At 47.5% G+C, this 18418-nt stretch overlaps 1 protein-coding gene across 18 annotated transcripts in view; it reads right to left on the bottom strand.

Moving 5' to 3' along the window:
- nav3 (neuron navigator 3) overlaps positions 1-18418 on the bottom strand; it is a 639300-nt gene that overhangs the window by 167662 nt on the left and 453220 nt on the right. For all 18 annotated transcript variants that reach the window (XM_087996953.1, XM_087996954.1, XM_087996961.1 and 15 more), the window contains one exon: positions 16547-16666. In XM_087996953.1, the coding sequence (XP_087853079.1) occupies positions 16547-16666 (120 nt within the window). The remainder of the gene's footprint in view (positions 1-16546; positions 16667-18418) is intronic.

Raw genomic sequence — 18418 nt, 5'->3', positions numbered from 1 at the left:
AGGTAATGAGTAAGTTAGACAAAGGAGAGCCAGTGGATGTGATGGCATTTGGATTTCCAGTTTGTCTTTGACAAGGTGCTGCACATGAGGCTGCTAAATAAGATGAGCCCATGGTATTAGGGGTAAGGGATTGGTGTGGATAGGGGATGGCTGACTCGTGAAAGGCAGAGAGTGGGGATACAGGGGCCTTTTTCAGAATGGCAGTGGAGTTCCACAGGGGTCAGTGTTAGGATCACAACTATTCATGGTATACATCAATGATCTGGATGAAGGAACTGTTGCTAAGTTTGCAGATGACCCAAAGATAGGTGAAGGGTCAGGTAGTGCTGAGGAAGCAGAGATACTGCAGAAGGACTTGGACAGGTTAGGAGAATGGGCAAAGAAGTGGCAGGTGGAATACAATGTGGGAAAGTGTGAGGCTCTGCACTTTGGTAGGAAGATTAAAGGCGTAGACTATTTTCCAAATGGTCAAAGGATTTGGAAAGCTGAAGCACAAAGGGACTTGAGAGTTCTAGTTCAGGGTTCTCTAAGCATTATCATTCAGGTTCAGTTGGCAGTTATGAAGACAAATACAATGTTAGCATTCATTTCAAGAGGGCTAGAATACAAGAGCAGGGATTTACTGCTGAGGCTATGTAAAGCTCTGGATAGACCACATTTGAGGTATTGTGAGCAGTTTGTGCCCCATATCTAAGGAAGGATGTGCTGGTGTTAGAGAGAAGTTTACAAGAATGATCCCAGGGATGAAGCGCTTGTCATATGAGAAGCGGGTGGGGACTCTGGGTCTGGGTCTGTACACAATGGAGTTTCGAAGGAGGTGGGGGAAATCTCATTGAAACATAGAGAATACTGAGAGGCCTGGATAGAGTGGACATGGAGTAGATGTTTCCACCAGTAGGAGAGACTAGAATCCAAGCGCACAACCTCAGAGTGAAGGGATAATGCTTTAAAACTGAGATAAGGAGGAATTTCCTAAGCCAGAGGGGTGGGGAATCTGTGGAACTCATTACCACAGAGGGCTGTGGAGGCCACTGAGTGTGTTTGAGACAGAGATGGATAGGTTCCTGATGAATAAAGTGGATCAAGAATTACAACAAGAAGGCAAGAGAATGTGGTTGAGAAATCTATCAGACATGATCAAATGGCAGAGCAGACTCAATGGGCTGAATGGCCTCCTGTATTCTGTGGTTTTATAGTCTGATGGGCTTCAGGCCCACTCTCAGGTTCCCTCTTGATCACATGATCTTGTCCTAGCAGCTGAGATCAGAATACGTGGCAAAACAAGCTTCCGAGTTTTGTTGCAATGAGTAAACTTTAAAGCGAATGAAAACTGAAGAAATTTCTTTTGGGATTTACAAATATTGCTAAACCAACACCGTCTTTATATTTTTCCGTGTTGGAATGCAGTGTTCTAAATGGCTAAGTGACTCTTCAACTAAAGGAATGATTTTTTCACACTTTCACCATTAACCAGCATTAATCCATATCATTACATACAATTTATATATTTAGTGACTGTTTTTAAACAGCCCAACAGAGCTGCCTTCAATAACCACGTGGCTATGTTGAGCAGCAATCTTTCAGAAACATCTCAGAAGTCAAAATCAGACAGACAATCAGTACCTCATACAGTTCCCAATTATACACATCCCAATGAGTTTGGATTGTTTCATAATTTGCCTGAGACAAGGGCATCTCCAAGTTAAACATCCAACACAGTGGAACTGCAAGTCTACACAACCAGGAAGGAGAATATGTGAATGGTTTTCCATTTAGCTTCTGAGATGGGCCACAGGCAGTTGGTAATCTAGATGGCAGTCATTCCTCCCTCGCCCTGCCACGGAGATTGGGTTATATACTCCCACAATACTGAGGCTGTCTTTTAACCTTACAATTCTGAAAAGAAGCAGCCTGTTAATGGGTCAATATTGGTCTGTACATCATTTACTGACAGCATCCAAACTGCTGGTCCAGCTGACAAATACCCTCAGGCGCTTAAAACCCAACAACTGACCTGTATTCGCACTCTCCTCAAGTGATCACCTTTCATGTCGGTTTTGTAAAGTACTCGCTCGGATCTCAGTGTGTGAAATCAAGTCAAATCCTGTTTTAATCCACTGATGTGGCCTTAACGTAGAGTCCACAAACAGAGGGACCAAGGGAAATAACCACCCCACGTGTTCAGAAAGGGAGGAATCTTAACTTCCATTCAGACCCTCGGGGACAATGGGCCGAGAGATTTGATTTGAATTTCAAAATCTGCCCTTGACAGTGCGTCTGATATTCATCCATGGGGAGCATCACAGTGCTCACAGATTGGTTAAAGAGGGGACAATAATCACAAGACTTGGAGCAACAACTTGGATAATATCTCCATTCTCAGCGAGGACACTGAGATCTTCCTGATAGTGACTGACTGAAGTCAGATCTGACAGAAATCAGTGAGTGAATCTGAGAAAGCTCAGCAAGGCCGCTTCTAACTATCGCAGGCACCTGTCCAACCACACCCATTACAGCTACCTGTCCAACCACACCCATTACAGCTACCTGTCCAACCACACCCATTACAGCTACCTGTCCAACCTCACCCATTACAGCTACCTGTCCAACGTCACACATTACAGCTACCTGTCCAACCACACCCATTACAGCTACCTGTCCAACCTCACCCATTACAGCTACCTGTCCAACGTCACACATTACAGCTACCTGTCCAACCTCACCCATTACAGCTACCTGTCCAACCACACCCATTACAGCTACCTGTCCAATGTCACACATTACAGCTACCTGTCCAACCACACCCATTACAGCTACCTGTCCAACCACACCCATTACAGCTACCCGTCCAACCACACCCATTACAGCTACCTGTCCAATGTCACACATTACAGCTACCTGTCCAACCACACCCATTACAGCTACCTGTCCAATGTCACACATTACAGCTACCTGTCCAACGTCACACATTACAGCTACCCATCCAACCACACCCATTACAGCTACCTGTCCAACCACACCCAATACAGCTACCCATCCAACCACACCCATTACAGCTACTCGTCCAACCACACCCATTACAGCTACCTGTCCAACCACACCCATTACAGCTACTCGTCCAATCACACCCATTACAGCTACCTGTCCAACCGCACACATTACAGCTATCTGTCCAATCGCACACATTACAGCTACCCGTCCAATCACACCCATTACAGCTACCTGCCCAACGTCACACATTACAGCTACCTGTCCAATCGCACGCATTACAGCTACCTGTCCAACCACACCCATTACAGCTACTCGTCCAATCACACCCATTACAGCTACCTGTCCAACCGCACACATTACAGCTATCTGTCCAATCACACACATTACAGCTACCCGTCCAATCACACCCATTACAGCTACCTGCCCAACGTCACACATTACAGCTACCTGTCCAATCGCACGCATTACAGCTGCCCGTCCAATCGCACACATAACAGCTACCCGTCCAACCACACCCATTAGTTACCTGTCCAATTGCACCCATAACAGCTACCCATCCAACCACACCCATTACAGGAACCCGTCCAATCACACCCATTACAGCTACCTGTCCAACGTCACACATTACAGCTACCTGTCCAACCACACCCATTACAGCTGCCCGTCCAATCGCACACATAACAGCTACCCGTCCAACCACACCCATTAGTTACCTGTCCAATTGCACCCATAACAGCTACCCGTCCAACCACACCCATTAGTTACCTGTCCAATCGTACCCATTACAGCTACCTGTCCAACAACATCCATTACAGCTGCCCATCCAACCACACCCATTACAGCCAACCTTCCAACCACACCCATTAGTTACCTGTCCAATCACACCCATTACAGCTACCTGTCGAACCACACCCATTACAGTTACCCGTCCAACCGCACCCATTACAGCTACCCGTGCAACTGCCCCCATTGCAGCTACCCGTTGAACCGCACCCATTACAGCTACCTGTCCAACTGCACCCATTACAGCTACCTGTCCAACCACACCCATTACAGTTACCAGTCTAACTGCACCCATTACAGCTACCTGTCCAACCTCACCCATTACAGCTACCTGTCCAACCACAGCCATTAGTTACCTGTCCAACCACACCCATTACAGCTACCCATCCAACCACACCCATTACAGCTACTCGTCTAACCACACCGATTACAGCTACCCGTCCAACCGCACCCATTACAGCTACCCGTCCAACTGCCCCCATTGCAGCTACCCGTCCAACCACACCCATTACAGCTACCTGTCCAACTACATCCATTACAGCTACCTGTCCAACCATACCCATTACAGTTACCTGTCCAACTGCACCCATTACAGCTACCCGTCCAACCACACCCATTACAGCTACCCGTCCAACCACACCCATTACAGTTACCTGTCCAACTGCACCCATTACAGCTACCTGTCCAACCGCTCCCATTACAGCTATCTGTCCAACCACACCTGTTACAGCTACCCATCCAACCACACCCATTACAGCTACTCGTCCAACCACACCCATTACAGCTACCTGTCCAACCACACCCATTACAGCTACTCGTCCAATCACACCCATTACAGCTACCTGTCCAACCGCACACATTACAGCTACCTGTCCAATCGCACACATTACAGCTACCTGTCCAATCACACCCATTATAGCTACCTGTCCAACGTCACATATTACAGCTACCTGTCCAATCGCACGCATTACAGCTACCCATCCAACCACACCCATTACAGGAACCCATCCAAACACACCCATTACAGGAACCTATCCAATTACACCCATTACAGCTACCTGTCCATCGTCACACATTACAGCTACCTGTCCAATCGCACATCTTACAGCTATCTGTCCAATCACACCCATTACAGCTACCTGTCCAACGTCACACATTACAGCTACCTGTCCAACCACACCCATTACAGCTGCCCGTCCAATCGCACCCATAACAGCAACCCGTCCAACCACACCCATTAGTTACCTGTCCAATCGTACCCATTACAGCTACCTGTCCAACCACATCCATTACAGCTGCCTGTCCAACCACACCCATTACAGCTACCTGTCCAACAACACCCATTACAGCTACCTGTCCAACCACACCCATTACAGCTACCTGTCCAACAACACCCATTACAGCTACCCGTCCAACAACACCCATTACAGCTACTCGTCCAATCACACCCATTACAGCTGCCCGTTCAACCACACCCATTACAGCTACTCGTCCAACCACACCCATTACAACTACCCGTCCAACCGCACCCATTACAGCTACCCGTCCAACTGCCCCCATTGCAGCTACCCGTTGAACCGCACCCATTACAGCTACCTGTCCAACTACACCCATTACAGTTACCCGTCCAACCACACCCATTACAATTACCTGTCCAACTGCACCCATTACAGCTACCTGTCCAACCACACCCATTACAGTTACCAGTCTAACTGCACCCATTACAGCTACCTGTCCAACCTCACCCATTACAGCTACCTGTCCAACCACAGCCATTACAGTTACCTGTCCAACCACACCCATTACAGCTACCCATCCAACCACACCCATTACAGCTACCCGTCCAACCGCACCCATTACAGCTACCCATCCAACTGCCCCCATTGCAGCTACCCGTCCAACCGCACCCATTACAGCTACCTGTCCAACCGCTCCCATTACAGCTATCTGTCCAACCACACCCATTACAGTTACCCGTCCAACCACACCCATTACAGCTACTCGTCCAACCGCTCCCATTACAGCTATCTGTCCAACCACACCCATTACAGCTACCTGTCCAACCACACCCATTACAATTACCAGTCCAACCACATCCATTACAGCTACCCATCCAACTGCACCCATTACAGCTACTCGTCCAATCACACCCATTACAGCTACCAGTCCAACCACACCCATTACAACTACCCGCCCAACCGTACCCAATACAGCTACCTGTCCAATCACACCCATTGCAGTTACCTGTCTAACCGCACCCATTACAGCTGCCCGTCCAACCACACCCATTACAGCTACCCGTCCAACCACACCAATTACAGTTACCTGTCCAACTGCACCCATTACAGCTACCTTTCCAACCGCACACATTACAGCTACCTGTCCAACCACACCCATTACAGCTACCTGTCCAACCATACCCATTACAGTTACCAGTCCAACCACACCCATTACAGCTACCTGTCCAACCACACCCATTACAGCTACCCGTCCAACCATACCCATTACAGTTACCAGTCCAACCACACCCATTACAGCTACCCGTCCAACTGCACCCATTACAGTTACCAGTCCAACCGCACCCATTACAGTTACCAGTCCAACCACTCCCATTACAGCTACCTGTCCAACTGCACCCATTACAGCTACCTGTCCAACCACACCCATTACAGTTACCAGTCCAACCACTCCCATTACAGCTACCCGTTCAACTGCACCCATTACAGTTACCAGTCCAACCGCACCCATTACAGCTACCTGTCCAACTACACCCATTACAGCTACCCGTCCAACCACACCCATTACAGCTACCCGTCCAACTGTCCCCATTGCAGCTACCCGTCCAACCGCACACATTACAGCTACCCGTCCAACTGCCCCCATTGCAGCTACCCATCCAACCGCACCCATTACAACTACCTGTCCAACTACACCCATTACAGCTACCCGTCCAACCACACCCATTACAGTTACCTGTCCAACTGCAACCATTACAGCTACTGTCCAACCACTCCCATTACAGCCACGTGTCCACCACACCCATTACAGTTACCAGTCCAACCACACCCATTACAACTACCTGTCCAACTACACCCATTACAGCTACCCGTCCAACCACACCCATTACAGTTACCTGTCCAACTGCAACCATTACAGCTACTGTCCAACCACTCCCATTACAGCCACGTGTCCACCACACCCATTACAGTTACCAGTCCAACCACACCCATTACAGCTACCCGTCCAACTGCGCCCATTACAGCTACTCGTCCAATCACACCCATTACAGCTACCCGTCCAACCACACACATTACAGCTACCTGTTAAACCACACCCATTACAGCTACCTGTCCAACCACACCCATTACAGCTACCCGTCCAACCACACCCATTACAGTTACCTGTCCAACCACACCCATTACAGCTACCCGTCCAACTGCACCCATTACAGCTACCTGTCCAACCACACCCATTACAGTTACCAGTCCAACCACACCCATTACAGTTACCCGTCCAACCACACCAATTACAGCTACCTGTCCAACCACACCCATTACAGTTACCAGTCCAACCACACCCATTACAGCTACCTGTCCAACCACACCCATTACAGCTACCCGTCCAACCACACCCGTTACAGCTACCTGTCCAACCACACCCATTACAGCTACCCGTCCAACCACACCCATTACAGCTACCCGTCCAACTGCACCCATTACAGTTACCAGTCCAACCGCACCCATTACAGCTACCTGTCCAACCACACCCATTACAGTTACCAGTCCAACCACACCCATTACAGCTACCCGTCCAACTGCACCCATTACAGTTACCAGTCCAACCGCACCCATTACAGCTACCCGTCCAACCGCACCATTACAGTTACCAGTCCAACCACACCCATTACAGCTACCCATCCAACCACAGCCATTACAGCTACCTGTCCAACCGTACCCATTACAGCTACTCGTCCAATCACACCCATTATAGCTACCAGTCCAACCACTCCCATTACAGCTACCTGTCCAACTGCACCCATTACAGCTACCTGTCCAACCACACCCATTACAGTTACCAGTCCAACCACTCCCATTACAGCTACCCGTTCAACTGCACCCATTACAGTTACCTGTCCAACTGCACCCATTACAGCTACCTGTCCAACTACACCCATTACAGCTACCTGTCCAACTACACCCATTACAGCTACCCGTCCAACCACACACATTACAGCTACCCGTCCAACTGTCCCCATTGCAGCTACCCATCCAACCGTACCCATTACAACTACCTGTCCAACTACACCCATTACAGCTACCTGTCCAACTACACCCATTACAGCTACCCGTCCAACCGCACACATTACAGCTACCCGTCCAACTGCCCCCATTGCAGCTACCCATCCAACCGTACCCATTACAACTACCTGTCCAACTACACCCATTACAGCTACCCGTCCAACTGCACCCATTACAGCTACCTGTCCAACCACACCCATTACAGTTACCAGTCCAACTGCACCCATTACAGCTACCTGTCCAACCACACCAATTACAGCTACCCGTCCAACCGCACCCATTACAGCTACCTGTCCAACCACACACATTACAGCTACCTGTCCAACCGCACCCATTACAGCTACCTGTCCAACCACACACATTACAGCTACCCGTTCAACTGCACCCATTACAGTTACCAGTCCAACCACACCCATTACAGCTACCTGTCCAACTACACCCATTACAGCTACCTGTCCAACCACAGCCATTACAGTTACCTGTCCAACCGCACCCATTACAGCTACTCGTCCAACCACACCCTTTACAGCTACCCATCTAACCACACCCATTACAGCTACCCTTCCAATCACACCCATTACAGCTACCCTTCCAATCACACCCATTACAGCTTCCCGTCCAACCACACCCAGTACAGCTACCTGTCCAACCACACCTGTTACAGCTACCCTTCCAATCACACCCATTACAGCTTCCCGTCCAACCACACCCAGTACAGCTACCTGTCCAACCACACCTGTTACAGCTACCCTTCCAACCGCACCCATTACAGCTACCCGTCCAACCACACCCATTGCAGTTACCCGTCTAACTACACTCATTACAGCTAACTCTCCAACCACACCCATTACAGCTACCCGTCCAACCACACCTGTTACAGCTACCCTTCCAATCACACCCATTACAGCTACCCATCCAACCGCACCCATTACAGCTACCTGTCCAACCACACCCATTGCAGTTACCTGTCTAACCGCACCCATTACAGCTAACTGTCCAACCACACCCATTACAGCTACCCATCCAACCGCACCCAATAAAGCTACCCGTCCAACCACACCCATTACAGCTACCCATCCAACCGCACCCAATACAGCTACCTGTTCAACCACACCCATTGCAGTTACCTGTCTAACCGTACCCATTACAGCTACCCTTCCAATGACACCCATTACAGCTACCCATCCAACCGCACCCATTACAGTTACTTCTTCAACCACACCCATTACAGTTACTTCTTCAACCACACCCATTACAGTTACTTCTTCAACCACACCCATTACAGTTACCCGTCCAACCTCACCCATTACAGCTACCCGTCGAACTACACCTTTCGAAAGTGAATCAAAAGAGAGAAAGGAAAAAGTGTGGAAAAGGATTGATTGAAAGGGAGGAATGAGGATAAAGAGCTGAGAGACAGATAGAAAGGAAATGAGACAGGGTCAGAGAGAGCGAGTCAGAGAGCAAGTGCAAAAAGAAGACAGGGACAGAGAAAGAAACAGATCAAGGCACTGAGATAATGAATAGGGACATACAATCACGGACATACACAGGACCAGAGCAGGTGACAGAAAACGGAACACATAGCAACACAAAAAGTGGCAGGAAGACACAGAGAGACACACACTGAGAGAGGCAATCAGAGAGACTGAAACACACCTGAAAGATCAAGAACCTTGTGAGGAGGAGACAAGGCTAGAAATACACGGCTGTATTCAAATGAACTAAAGACAGAGTGGGAAAGAGGTACAGAAATAGACTGAAAGTCTTCAGGCCATTCGATTGCTAACAGGCAGATCTAACTGGCCTATAATTAACACAATCTCTGCTTCATACTGAAAGGGAGAAATTCCTCTCACACTGGAATTCTCACTTTCCTCCCCAATGTCTAAACTGCTCCAGGATATCATCTTGCTATAACTCTGTAACCTCCTCCAACTAATGGCTGAGATCACTCACTACTGCTGATTCACAGCTCTCGCCCATCTCCCATTAACACGCTAACCACATGCCACTCCCACCCCTCAACACGCTAACCACATGCCACTCCCTCCCCTCAACACGCTAACCACATGCCACCCCCTCCCCTCAACACGCTAACAACACGCCACTCCCTCCCCTCAACACGCTAACCACATGCCACCCCTCCCCTCAACACACTTACCACACATCACCCAATCCCCTTAACATGCTAACCACATACCACCCCCTCTCCTCAACACACTAAGCACATACCACCCCTTCACAGTTAGGTCTTCAGTTGCCATTGGTGTCTTGCTGCAGAATTCTCTTGCTAAATCTTTCCAACCCTCCCTCCTCCTTTACTTTCCTTCTCTGTTTAAACAAGCTCCGAACATCTCCCTTCACTGGCTGTCTATTTTGCCTCTCTTCTCATGCCTTGAACTTCTCTGTCTTGAAGGTGCTATGCAAATGCAAGTTCAAAACTGTGAATAAAACTGACCCCAATTCTCAAACCCCACATTCATGAAAAGATTCAGGCATTTCAGTTAAAATATCATTGTACCTACAGTAAAAAAAACTTATCGCCTAATGCCCGTTTTCGCATCTCATTGATATTCCTTACACCAACAGTTGCATTGACATATCCCCTTTCTTTGGGATAACCAGCCATCTGTAACGCTGTACAGTGAACCATGGGAAAACCAGTGATATTGCCTGAGCAAACGCCTTCAGTAATAGAGAGAGCTGCATGTTATAATCACATTCTGTTTATCATGCAGCCATTTTGTCACATGGTCAATCTGCAAAATAAACTGAACGCTTTGAGCAGTGAAATTTTCAATTAGTTAAAGATACATATTGCTGTCAACTGGACTCTCCCCCCTCCGTTTTATGTTGAGTTCAAAGGTGGGGGAGATTAATGGGTTGAAAGTTGGATCAGTCCATGATCCTATTGAATGGGATAGCAGGCTCAAAGTGCCCAGTGGCCTGTGTTTGCTCCTTGCTTGTACGTTAAAAATTATTCAAAGATGCTTCTCATTTCAGAATGCTTCCTATGCAAAGTTTACCAGTAAATCAGAGATGAGACTCTCCAAAGAAACTCAATGTAACATGATACTGCTGTAAGACAGACTAAGAATGGAGATTCGACTTGTTATGAAGTAAATGCCAGGTGAGGTGTCATATATTTCAGTTAGTCGCTGAAGGCAATGTTGCTTCATTTCATTCCACATATTCCAAGCTTGTCCTTTATGATTTCACAGCATTTTTGCAAGATACAAATTAGCATCCTGTGGTGTGCAACAACAGGAGAATGGTAAAAAGGTTTCATATTCTATCGGTACAGGGACAATCTGCCGCTGTAGTTGGTGATTGTAACATTCGGGGGGTAGATAGCAGTCTGCATTGTACTCGTTTATCAGATGAAGACAGAATACGATGAGTGTACTCTGCAGACACTGACTCAAATCTCATATTCATGAACGTGCCCTTTTCAGTTTCCAAATAGAATCTATCGTCTGACATGAAGCTCCCAGACAGTTTTATATTTGATGATGAATTCTCTTGAGAAGTGAGTGTGAGATGGGTTTTTTAAAATTTATTCACAGGATGAGGGCATCACTGACTAGGCCAGCATTTATTGGCCAGAGGGTGATTAAGAATCAACCCCATTGCTGTGGGTCTGGAGTCACATGTAGGCCAGACCAGGTAAGGATGGCAGTTTCCTTCCCTGAAGGACATTTAATGAATCAGATAGTTTTTTCCTGACAATTGATAATGGATTCATGGTCATCATTAGACTCCCAAGAACTGGGTCCCCAGAACATTACCTGGGTCTCTGGTTTAATAGTTTGGCGATAATGCCACTGACCATCACCTTCCCTAGAAGGCTTTGGCAAACAGGGATAAGGAAAATCCCAAGGTGTTTTACATGTATATTAGGAGCAAGAGTGTAGCTCGGGAGAGGGTAGGTTCATTCAAGGACAAAGGAGGGAATTTATGTGTGGAGTCAGAGGGTGTGAATGAGATCCACAATTCTTTGCATCAATATTCACAAAGGAGGTGGACACGGTGAATGGTGTGTTCAGAGAGGGGGTATGTTGATATTCGAGGACAGGTCGACAGGAGGGGTGTTGTGTTTTGAGAAACCTTAGGGAGACAAGTCCCCAGGGTCTGATGAGGTCTATTCCAAAATACTAAGGGAGATGAGGGAGGAAATGGCTGGGACCTTGTCCAAAAACTTTGTATCTTTTCCAGTCACAGGAGGATAGTTATTTCCTTGGTTAAGAAGGCAAGCAGAGATTATCCAGGTCATTACAGGCCTGTGAGCCTTTCCTCAGTGATAGAGAAATTATTGGAGAAGTTTCTTGAGGATAGAATTTACTACATTTGGAAAAGTATGCACTTATTAGCAATAGACAGCATGGTTTTATGTGGGGAAGGTCATATCTCTCAAACTTGATTGAGTTTATTGATGAAGTGACAAAGGTGATTGATGAGGGCAGGGTGGTAGATGTTGTCTGTATGGACTTTAGCAAGGCCTTTGACAAGGTCCCTCATGGACGGCTGATACAAAAGGTGAAGTCACATGGGATCTGTGGTCAGCTGGTAAGATGGACACTGGACTGGCTTCATCATAGAAGACAGAGAGTAGTGGAAGGCCATTTGTCTGACTGGAGATCGGTGACCAGTGGCATCCACAGAAGGGATCACTGCTGGGACCCCTGTTGTTTGTAATATATATAAATGATCAGGAATAGAGTGAGGGCGGTCTGGTTAGTAAGTTTGCGGATGACACCAAGATTGGGGGAGCTGTGGATAGTGAGGAGGATTGTCAGAGGATACAGCAGGGTATAGATAGACATTCCTGATGAAGGGCTTTTGCCCGAAACGTCGATTTCGCTGCAACTTGGATGCTGCCTGAACTGCTGTGCTCTTCCAGCACCACTAAATCAGAATATAGGTAGACTGGAAACTTGGGCAGAGAAATGGCAGAAGAAGATTGACCAAACAAATGAAAGATGATGTATTTTGGGAAATCTAAGGCAGGAGGGAAGTATATAATAAACGGCAGAACCCTGATTAGCATCAACATACCGAGGATTCTAGGTGTACAGGTCCACTGCTCCCTGAACGTAACAACCTAAGTGGATAAGGTGGTCGAGAAGGTATATGGCGTGCTGACCTTCACCAGTCAGGGCCTAGAGTTTATAAATTGGCAAGTCATGTTGCAGCTGTATAGAACTTTAGTGTGGCCACATGTGGAGTATTGTGTCCAGTTCTGGTCACCACACTACCAGAAGGACGTGGAGGCTTTAGAGACGGGACAGAAACAGTTTACCAGGATGTTGCCTGTGGCTACAAGAGCAGGTCAGAGGCTAGGAATCCTACATAAGGAACTCAGTCCTGTCACCCCAAAGCCTGTCCACCATCTACAATGAAGGGCTTTTGCCCGAAATGTCAATTTTGCTGCTCCTCAGATGCTGCCTGAACTGCTGTGCTCTTCCAGCACCACTAATCCAGAATCTGGTTTCCAGCATCTGCAGTCATTGTTTTTACCACTATCTACAAGGCCCATGTCAGGAGTGTGATGGAATACTCCCCACTTGCCCTGGGTGGGGGCAGCTCCAACAACACTCAAGAAGCTTGACACCATCCAGGACTAAGCAGCCACTTGATTTGCACCACATCCACAAGCATCCACTCCCTCCACCACCAACGCTCTGTAGTAGCGGTGTGTAATATCTACAAGATGCACTGCAGAAATTCACCAAAGATCCTCAGACAGCACCTTCCAAACCCACAACCACTTCCATCTAGAAGGACAAGGGCAGCAGATACATGGGAACACCACCCCGATATCCTGTCCTGTTTGTAGCTCATTCTGCTTCATACTCTGACCTGCCCTGCATCATTCTCACACACTCACTGCAGCCCCTCAGCAACAATCACCATTCCCCCTCAGCTCCAAGGTGACCCCTCACTGCACCCCCCACCTCTGTCTGATGTGACCCCTCACCCTGCTTGGGCAAGGTGACCCCTCACCCCCCTGCCCAAAGTGACCCCTCACCCTGCTAACCACTCATGTGCTTTCTAGAAGTGATTCTCTGAATCAATCTCAGTGGGAACCCTTTCAATTTCTGTTAAATATTGTGTTCCATCCAACTCAAATATTTCAATGATACCAAAATATGAGCTAAATTCCTGAAATATACTTTTTTGACCCTTGTAATATTTCATTCAACATTGTAAACGTGCTGCTTATATTGAATATTTCATTCTGGTATAAACCCACATGCTCATTTTTATAATCCCTGATGACTTGATTCTGTCCCTTTAGCTCACCTGCTGATTTTAGAAAACTCTGGAAGGTGCTTGTTGAGTATTCAATGAATATTTACAAGCTGCTTCCTTTCACCAGTGCTCACCTCAGGCTCCTAACATAGGCCATTTAAGGAATTTCAATTTCTATCACAGCAGGGGAATGTTTAGACCCCTGTGATTAACTGCAAATGGGCAGTTCAGATCACTCCCCCACCTTCTACAGAGTCAACGTGCAGTTAAAAGGCAGACAGAGGGGAACAGAGAGGAATATTAAATCAAACTCCTTTACACAGCACATTCAAACATCTCAACAGACAGCTAGGGTAGGTCAATTGTTGCAGCAAGAACAGACAACTGTGCCCATATCAGAACATTTGTAAATCTTTTCCCAAATCTCCAATACTTTCTGAGGAAACTGGTTAGAAGTTTAGCAAGAAGCAAATTGTTTGGGTTTTCCCACATACTACTGCTTTTCCCTCTGATTTCCATGACTATTATTTGTAATTGTAATCTACAGCATTTCCAAATCCCATTGAATTTTTCTATGTCAACTGTCACAATGTAGTTGCAGTCTCTGGTCACTAGATGGCTGTGCAAACTGTTTCTGAACTCTCGGTCCTCTCTCAGTAAAGGGTACTTTGTAAGGTACGGAGCTTCTCAAAGAGTTTCACACATATTTTAGAAATTGTATTTATTTTGAAAGAGAAATTAATCTTCCCTCCTGGAAGGAGCAGGGATGGAAAAAGAAAATGCACAGTACAGTGTCACTGATATATTCTCATTATTATACTAATCTCCATATTCATGTTTTGCCGTTCTATCACAAAAGACAATATCTTCTTGAACATGATTTCACAAGGTTTGGTTCCAAACTGCAGTCAGAGAAAAGACTGAATTCCTTCCTCTTCTCAAATCTTTGAATATAAGAGGTTTCTGGAGGAGGTAATATTGGAGCTGTACAGGATTCTGATGAGGCCACAGCTGAGGTACTGTGTGCAGTTCTGGTCCCCACACTACGGGGTAGGGGGAGTGCAGAGGAGATTCACCAGGGTGTTGCCTGGGATGGAGCGTTCCAGTGATGAAGAGAGGCGGGATAAACAGGGGTTGTGTTCCACAGAGCAGAGAAGGCTGAGGGGGAATCTGATTGAAATTGATAAAGTTCCGAGGGGCAGGTAAAGGTAAAGTCACCATAGTCTTACCAGACCATCGAGAGAGACAACTGATGGTGGTTTTACCTCAGGGTCACCATGCCTCAGGGTGAGGGGAGAGGTTGAGAAGGAGAGCCCTTCATGGTAACCTCAGCCAGTGTAGTGGCATTGACAGGGTAGGTAGGGAGAAAGGTTTCCTCTTTGAAGCAGGAGGCTCAGAGGGGATTCATGGAGAAACATTTTCACCAGAGGGTTCTGGATATCTGGAACTCACTGCCTGAAAGGATGGTAGAGGCAGAAGGTCTGAAGACATTTAGATGAACAGAATACCAAAATATTCAAGGCCATGAGCCAAGAGTTGGAAAATGGGATTAGAATCGATAGATCATTGATGGGCTGAAGGATCTCTTTCAACGGTGTAATAGCTCAATGGCTCTACCACATACACGGAACTTGATGTGATGGCTATTAAAACACCTGGCTTCAAATTGTCAAACACAAACTCGGACTCAGGGCTCAGGTGCAATTGGACCAGAGTATTGTCCAGTTTGTCACACACTAATCAGCCTGGAATTCAGTAGCATGTGTACAGGGCGGGGGCTAGTGTGTGGATGTTTGAGTTAAAATGATCCTGGCCCATTGTGGCCACTGGGTAATCTGGTACTTACTGTACAGATGTCAGCAACTACACCTTGTTCCTCAGCACAGAGCTCCAAGCTCCCAACCATCAGGAACTGGGACACCCTCTGGATTGTAGGTTCCACAAATCAACATCCATTAAAGGCGAGCAACAAAGAAAATTGGTGAACATTGTGAAATGATCTGCACATTCAGGCAGGTGTTTTGATATTTATCCTGTATTTCCAGCACCTTGATCTCCAGTGGAGGAGGAACATTCATCTCAGACAGGATCACCAAGTGAGTTTCAGGAGACTGAGGGACTACTTCTCAAGCAGAAACTTTCTTATGTTTCCGAATGACGGCCCAGGGGACCCAGCAATAGGCATGCTATCCATCGGACTTTCTCTAACATTCCCTTACCTATCAACATCTCCTGAGACATCCGACACGCCCCTCTGAATGACATCGCGTGTAGCTGATATGTCTGGAATACGGGTTATGCTGCGGGTGTATAAATTCAGACCTCCATCAGTCATGTACCTGTGAAGAGAGTAAATGGTTAACCAAGTCCCCATTGAAAGCCAACTTCACCCTGCTCCAAATCACCAATAATTATACAACTCTCGGCCAATGGAAGGAGGCCATTTGGATCACCGAGCCTACAGTTCCTCACAAATGTAGACTAGCACCAGAAGAACTCTCCTGAACATATGACAATGAGTTTGGAGGCATTGAGGTTCGGGGTGGGGGGGTGAGGTGTGAGGCTGCTAATGGGGAATGAGTGAGTGGCCACAGCAAGACCACATTGCGATACTATCCCATCATTGGCCAATTTCCTAAAGGTTGGCTTCCACAGGATTTGGGAGCACATCTCACAGAGCAAGGGGTGGGGCATTTAAGCCCCAACCAATCTTGAATAATTTTCCCCAGTACTTCAACTTTATCGATCTCACATTGGACAGAAGTCATTTGCAAAATTCAGAGACAAGGCAGGAGATTGGCACAATGCTTGTTCGAAGAGCTGCTAAAGGCAGTGTGGGCTGAATGGCCTCCTCCTGTACTGGGACAATCCTGTGATTCTCGAACCTTCTCTGTGTCAGTGTGTATACGGAGCAGGGAGGCTTTCTGGAAATCTATCACATAAATAAGTCTATAACAGAAACAATGAGACCGAAACTGCAGAAGATACAAGGCGAGGGGTCAAGGGCTTGGAAATGGGATTCGGATAGTCAAGTCGTTCTTTTTGACCAGCACAGACTCAACAGGCTGAAGGGCCTTTGTCTGTGCTGTGAATGTCTATGATTCTATAAACTGAGATTGAAACAGATTAATTCACAACATTCAAGAAGGAGTGAACCACTTGAAGTTAGCTGAACCGTAAGATATGAAGAGAACTCCTGTAAATAAGGAGAGAGAAGTGACCTAATTTCAAAGCAGCCGGCTGTGTTTTTACATTTCTCTGGTAATGTTCCTTTAAATGCAGACTGCAAGTGCGCAGCTCCCCGTGAGAAGATAAATGAGAACAAGGAACCACAGGTCAGGGCATCTCCCACTGACAGCAACTGCTTCAATCAACTCCTGCTGCTACTCAAACTGAAATCCTTAACCCTCTCCACACCAGCCAGCACTGCACAGGCTTCAACAAACCCGAAACACAGACGGGGATCAATCCAGTGCTGACAACAAAAGAGATTCACACAGTGATGCAGGACAGCACGAGGCCATTTACCCCAATATGTCTCTGCCATCCCAACCTCCCGGCCTTTCCCTGAGGGATTCAGCAACGGACACTAAGGGAAAGATGGCAGCTGACACCATCACCCCCACACCCACACCCACACATCCACCCCCACACCCAGAACCCCACACCCAGCCCCCACACCCAACCCCCACACCCACACCCACATCCTCACACCCACCCCCACTCCCACACCCAGCCTCCACACCCAACCCCCACATCCAACCCCCACACCCACACCCACACCCGGAACCCCACACCCTGCCCCCACATCCAACACCCACACCCACACCCAGACCCCCACACCCAACCCCCACACCCACTCCGGAAGAACACCTCATCTTCCGCCTTGGGACCCTCCAACCACATGAGATCAATGTCGATTTCACCAGTTTCCTCATTTCCCCTCTCCCCATCTTATCCCAGATCCAAACTTCCAGCACAGCACCGCTCTCTTGAACTGTCCAACCTGTCCATCTCCCTTCCCATCTATCCACTCCACCCTCCTCTCTGACATATCACTTTCACCCCCACCTCCATTTACCATTTGCACA

Source organism: Chiloscyllium plagiosum, unplaced genomic scaffold, assembly GCF_037043375.1.
Source record: "Chiloscyllium plagiosum isolate Xiang-an unplaced genomic scaffold, Cpla_swu_hap1 HiC_scaffold_19, whole genome shotgun sequence".
NCBI classification, from domain to species: domain Eukaryota; kingdom Metazoa; phylum Chordata; class Chondrichthyes; order Orectolobiformes; family Hemiscylliidae; genus Chiloscyllium; species Chiloscyllium plagiosum.
This window is presented reverse-complemented; position numbering and strand designations above follow the sequence as displayed.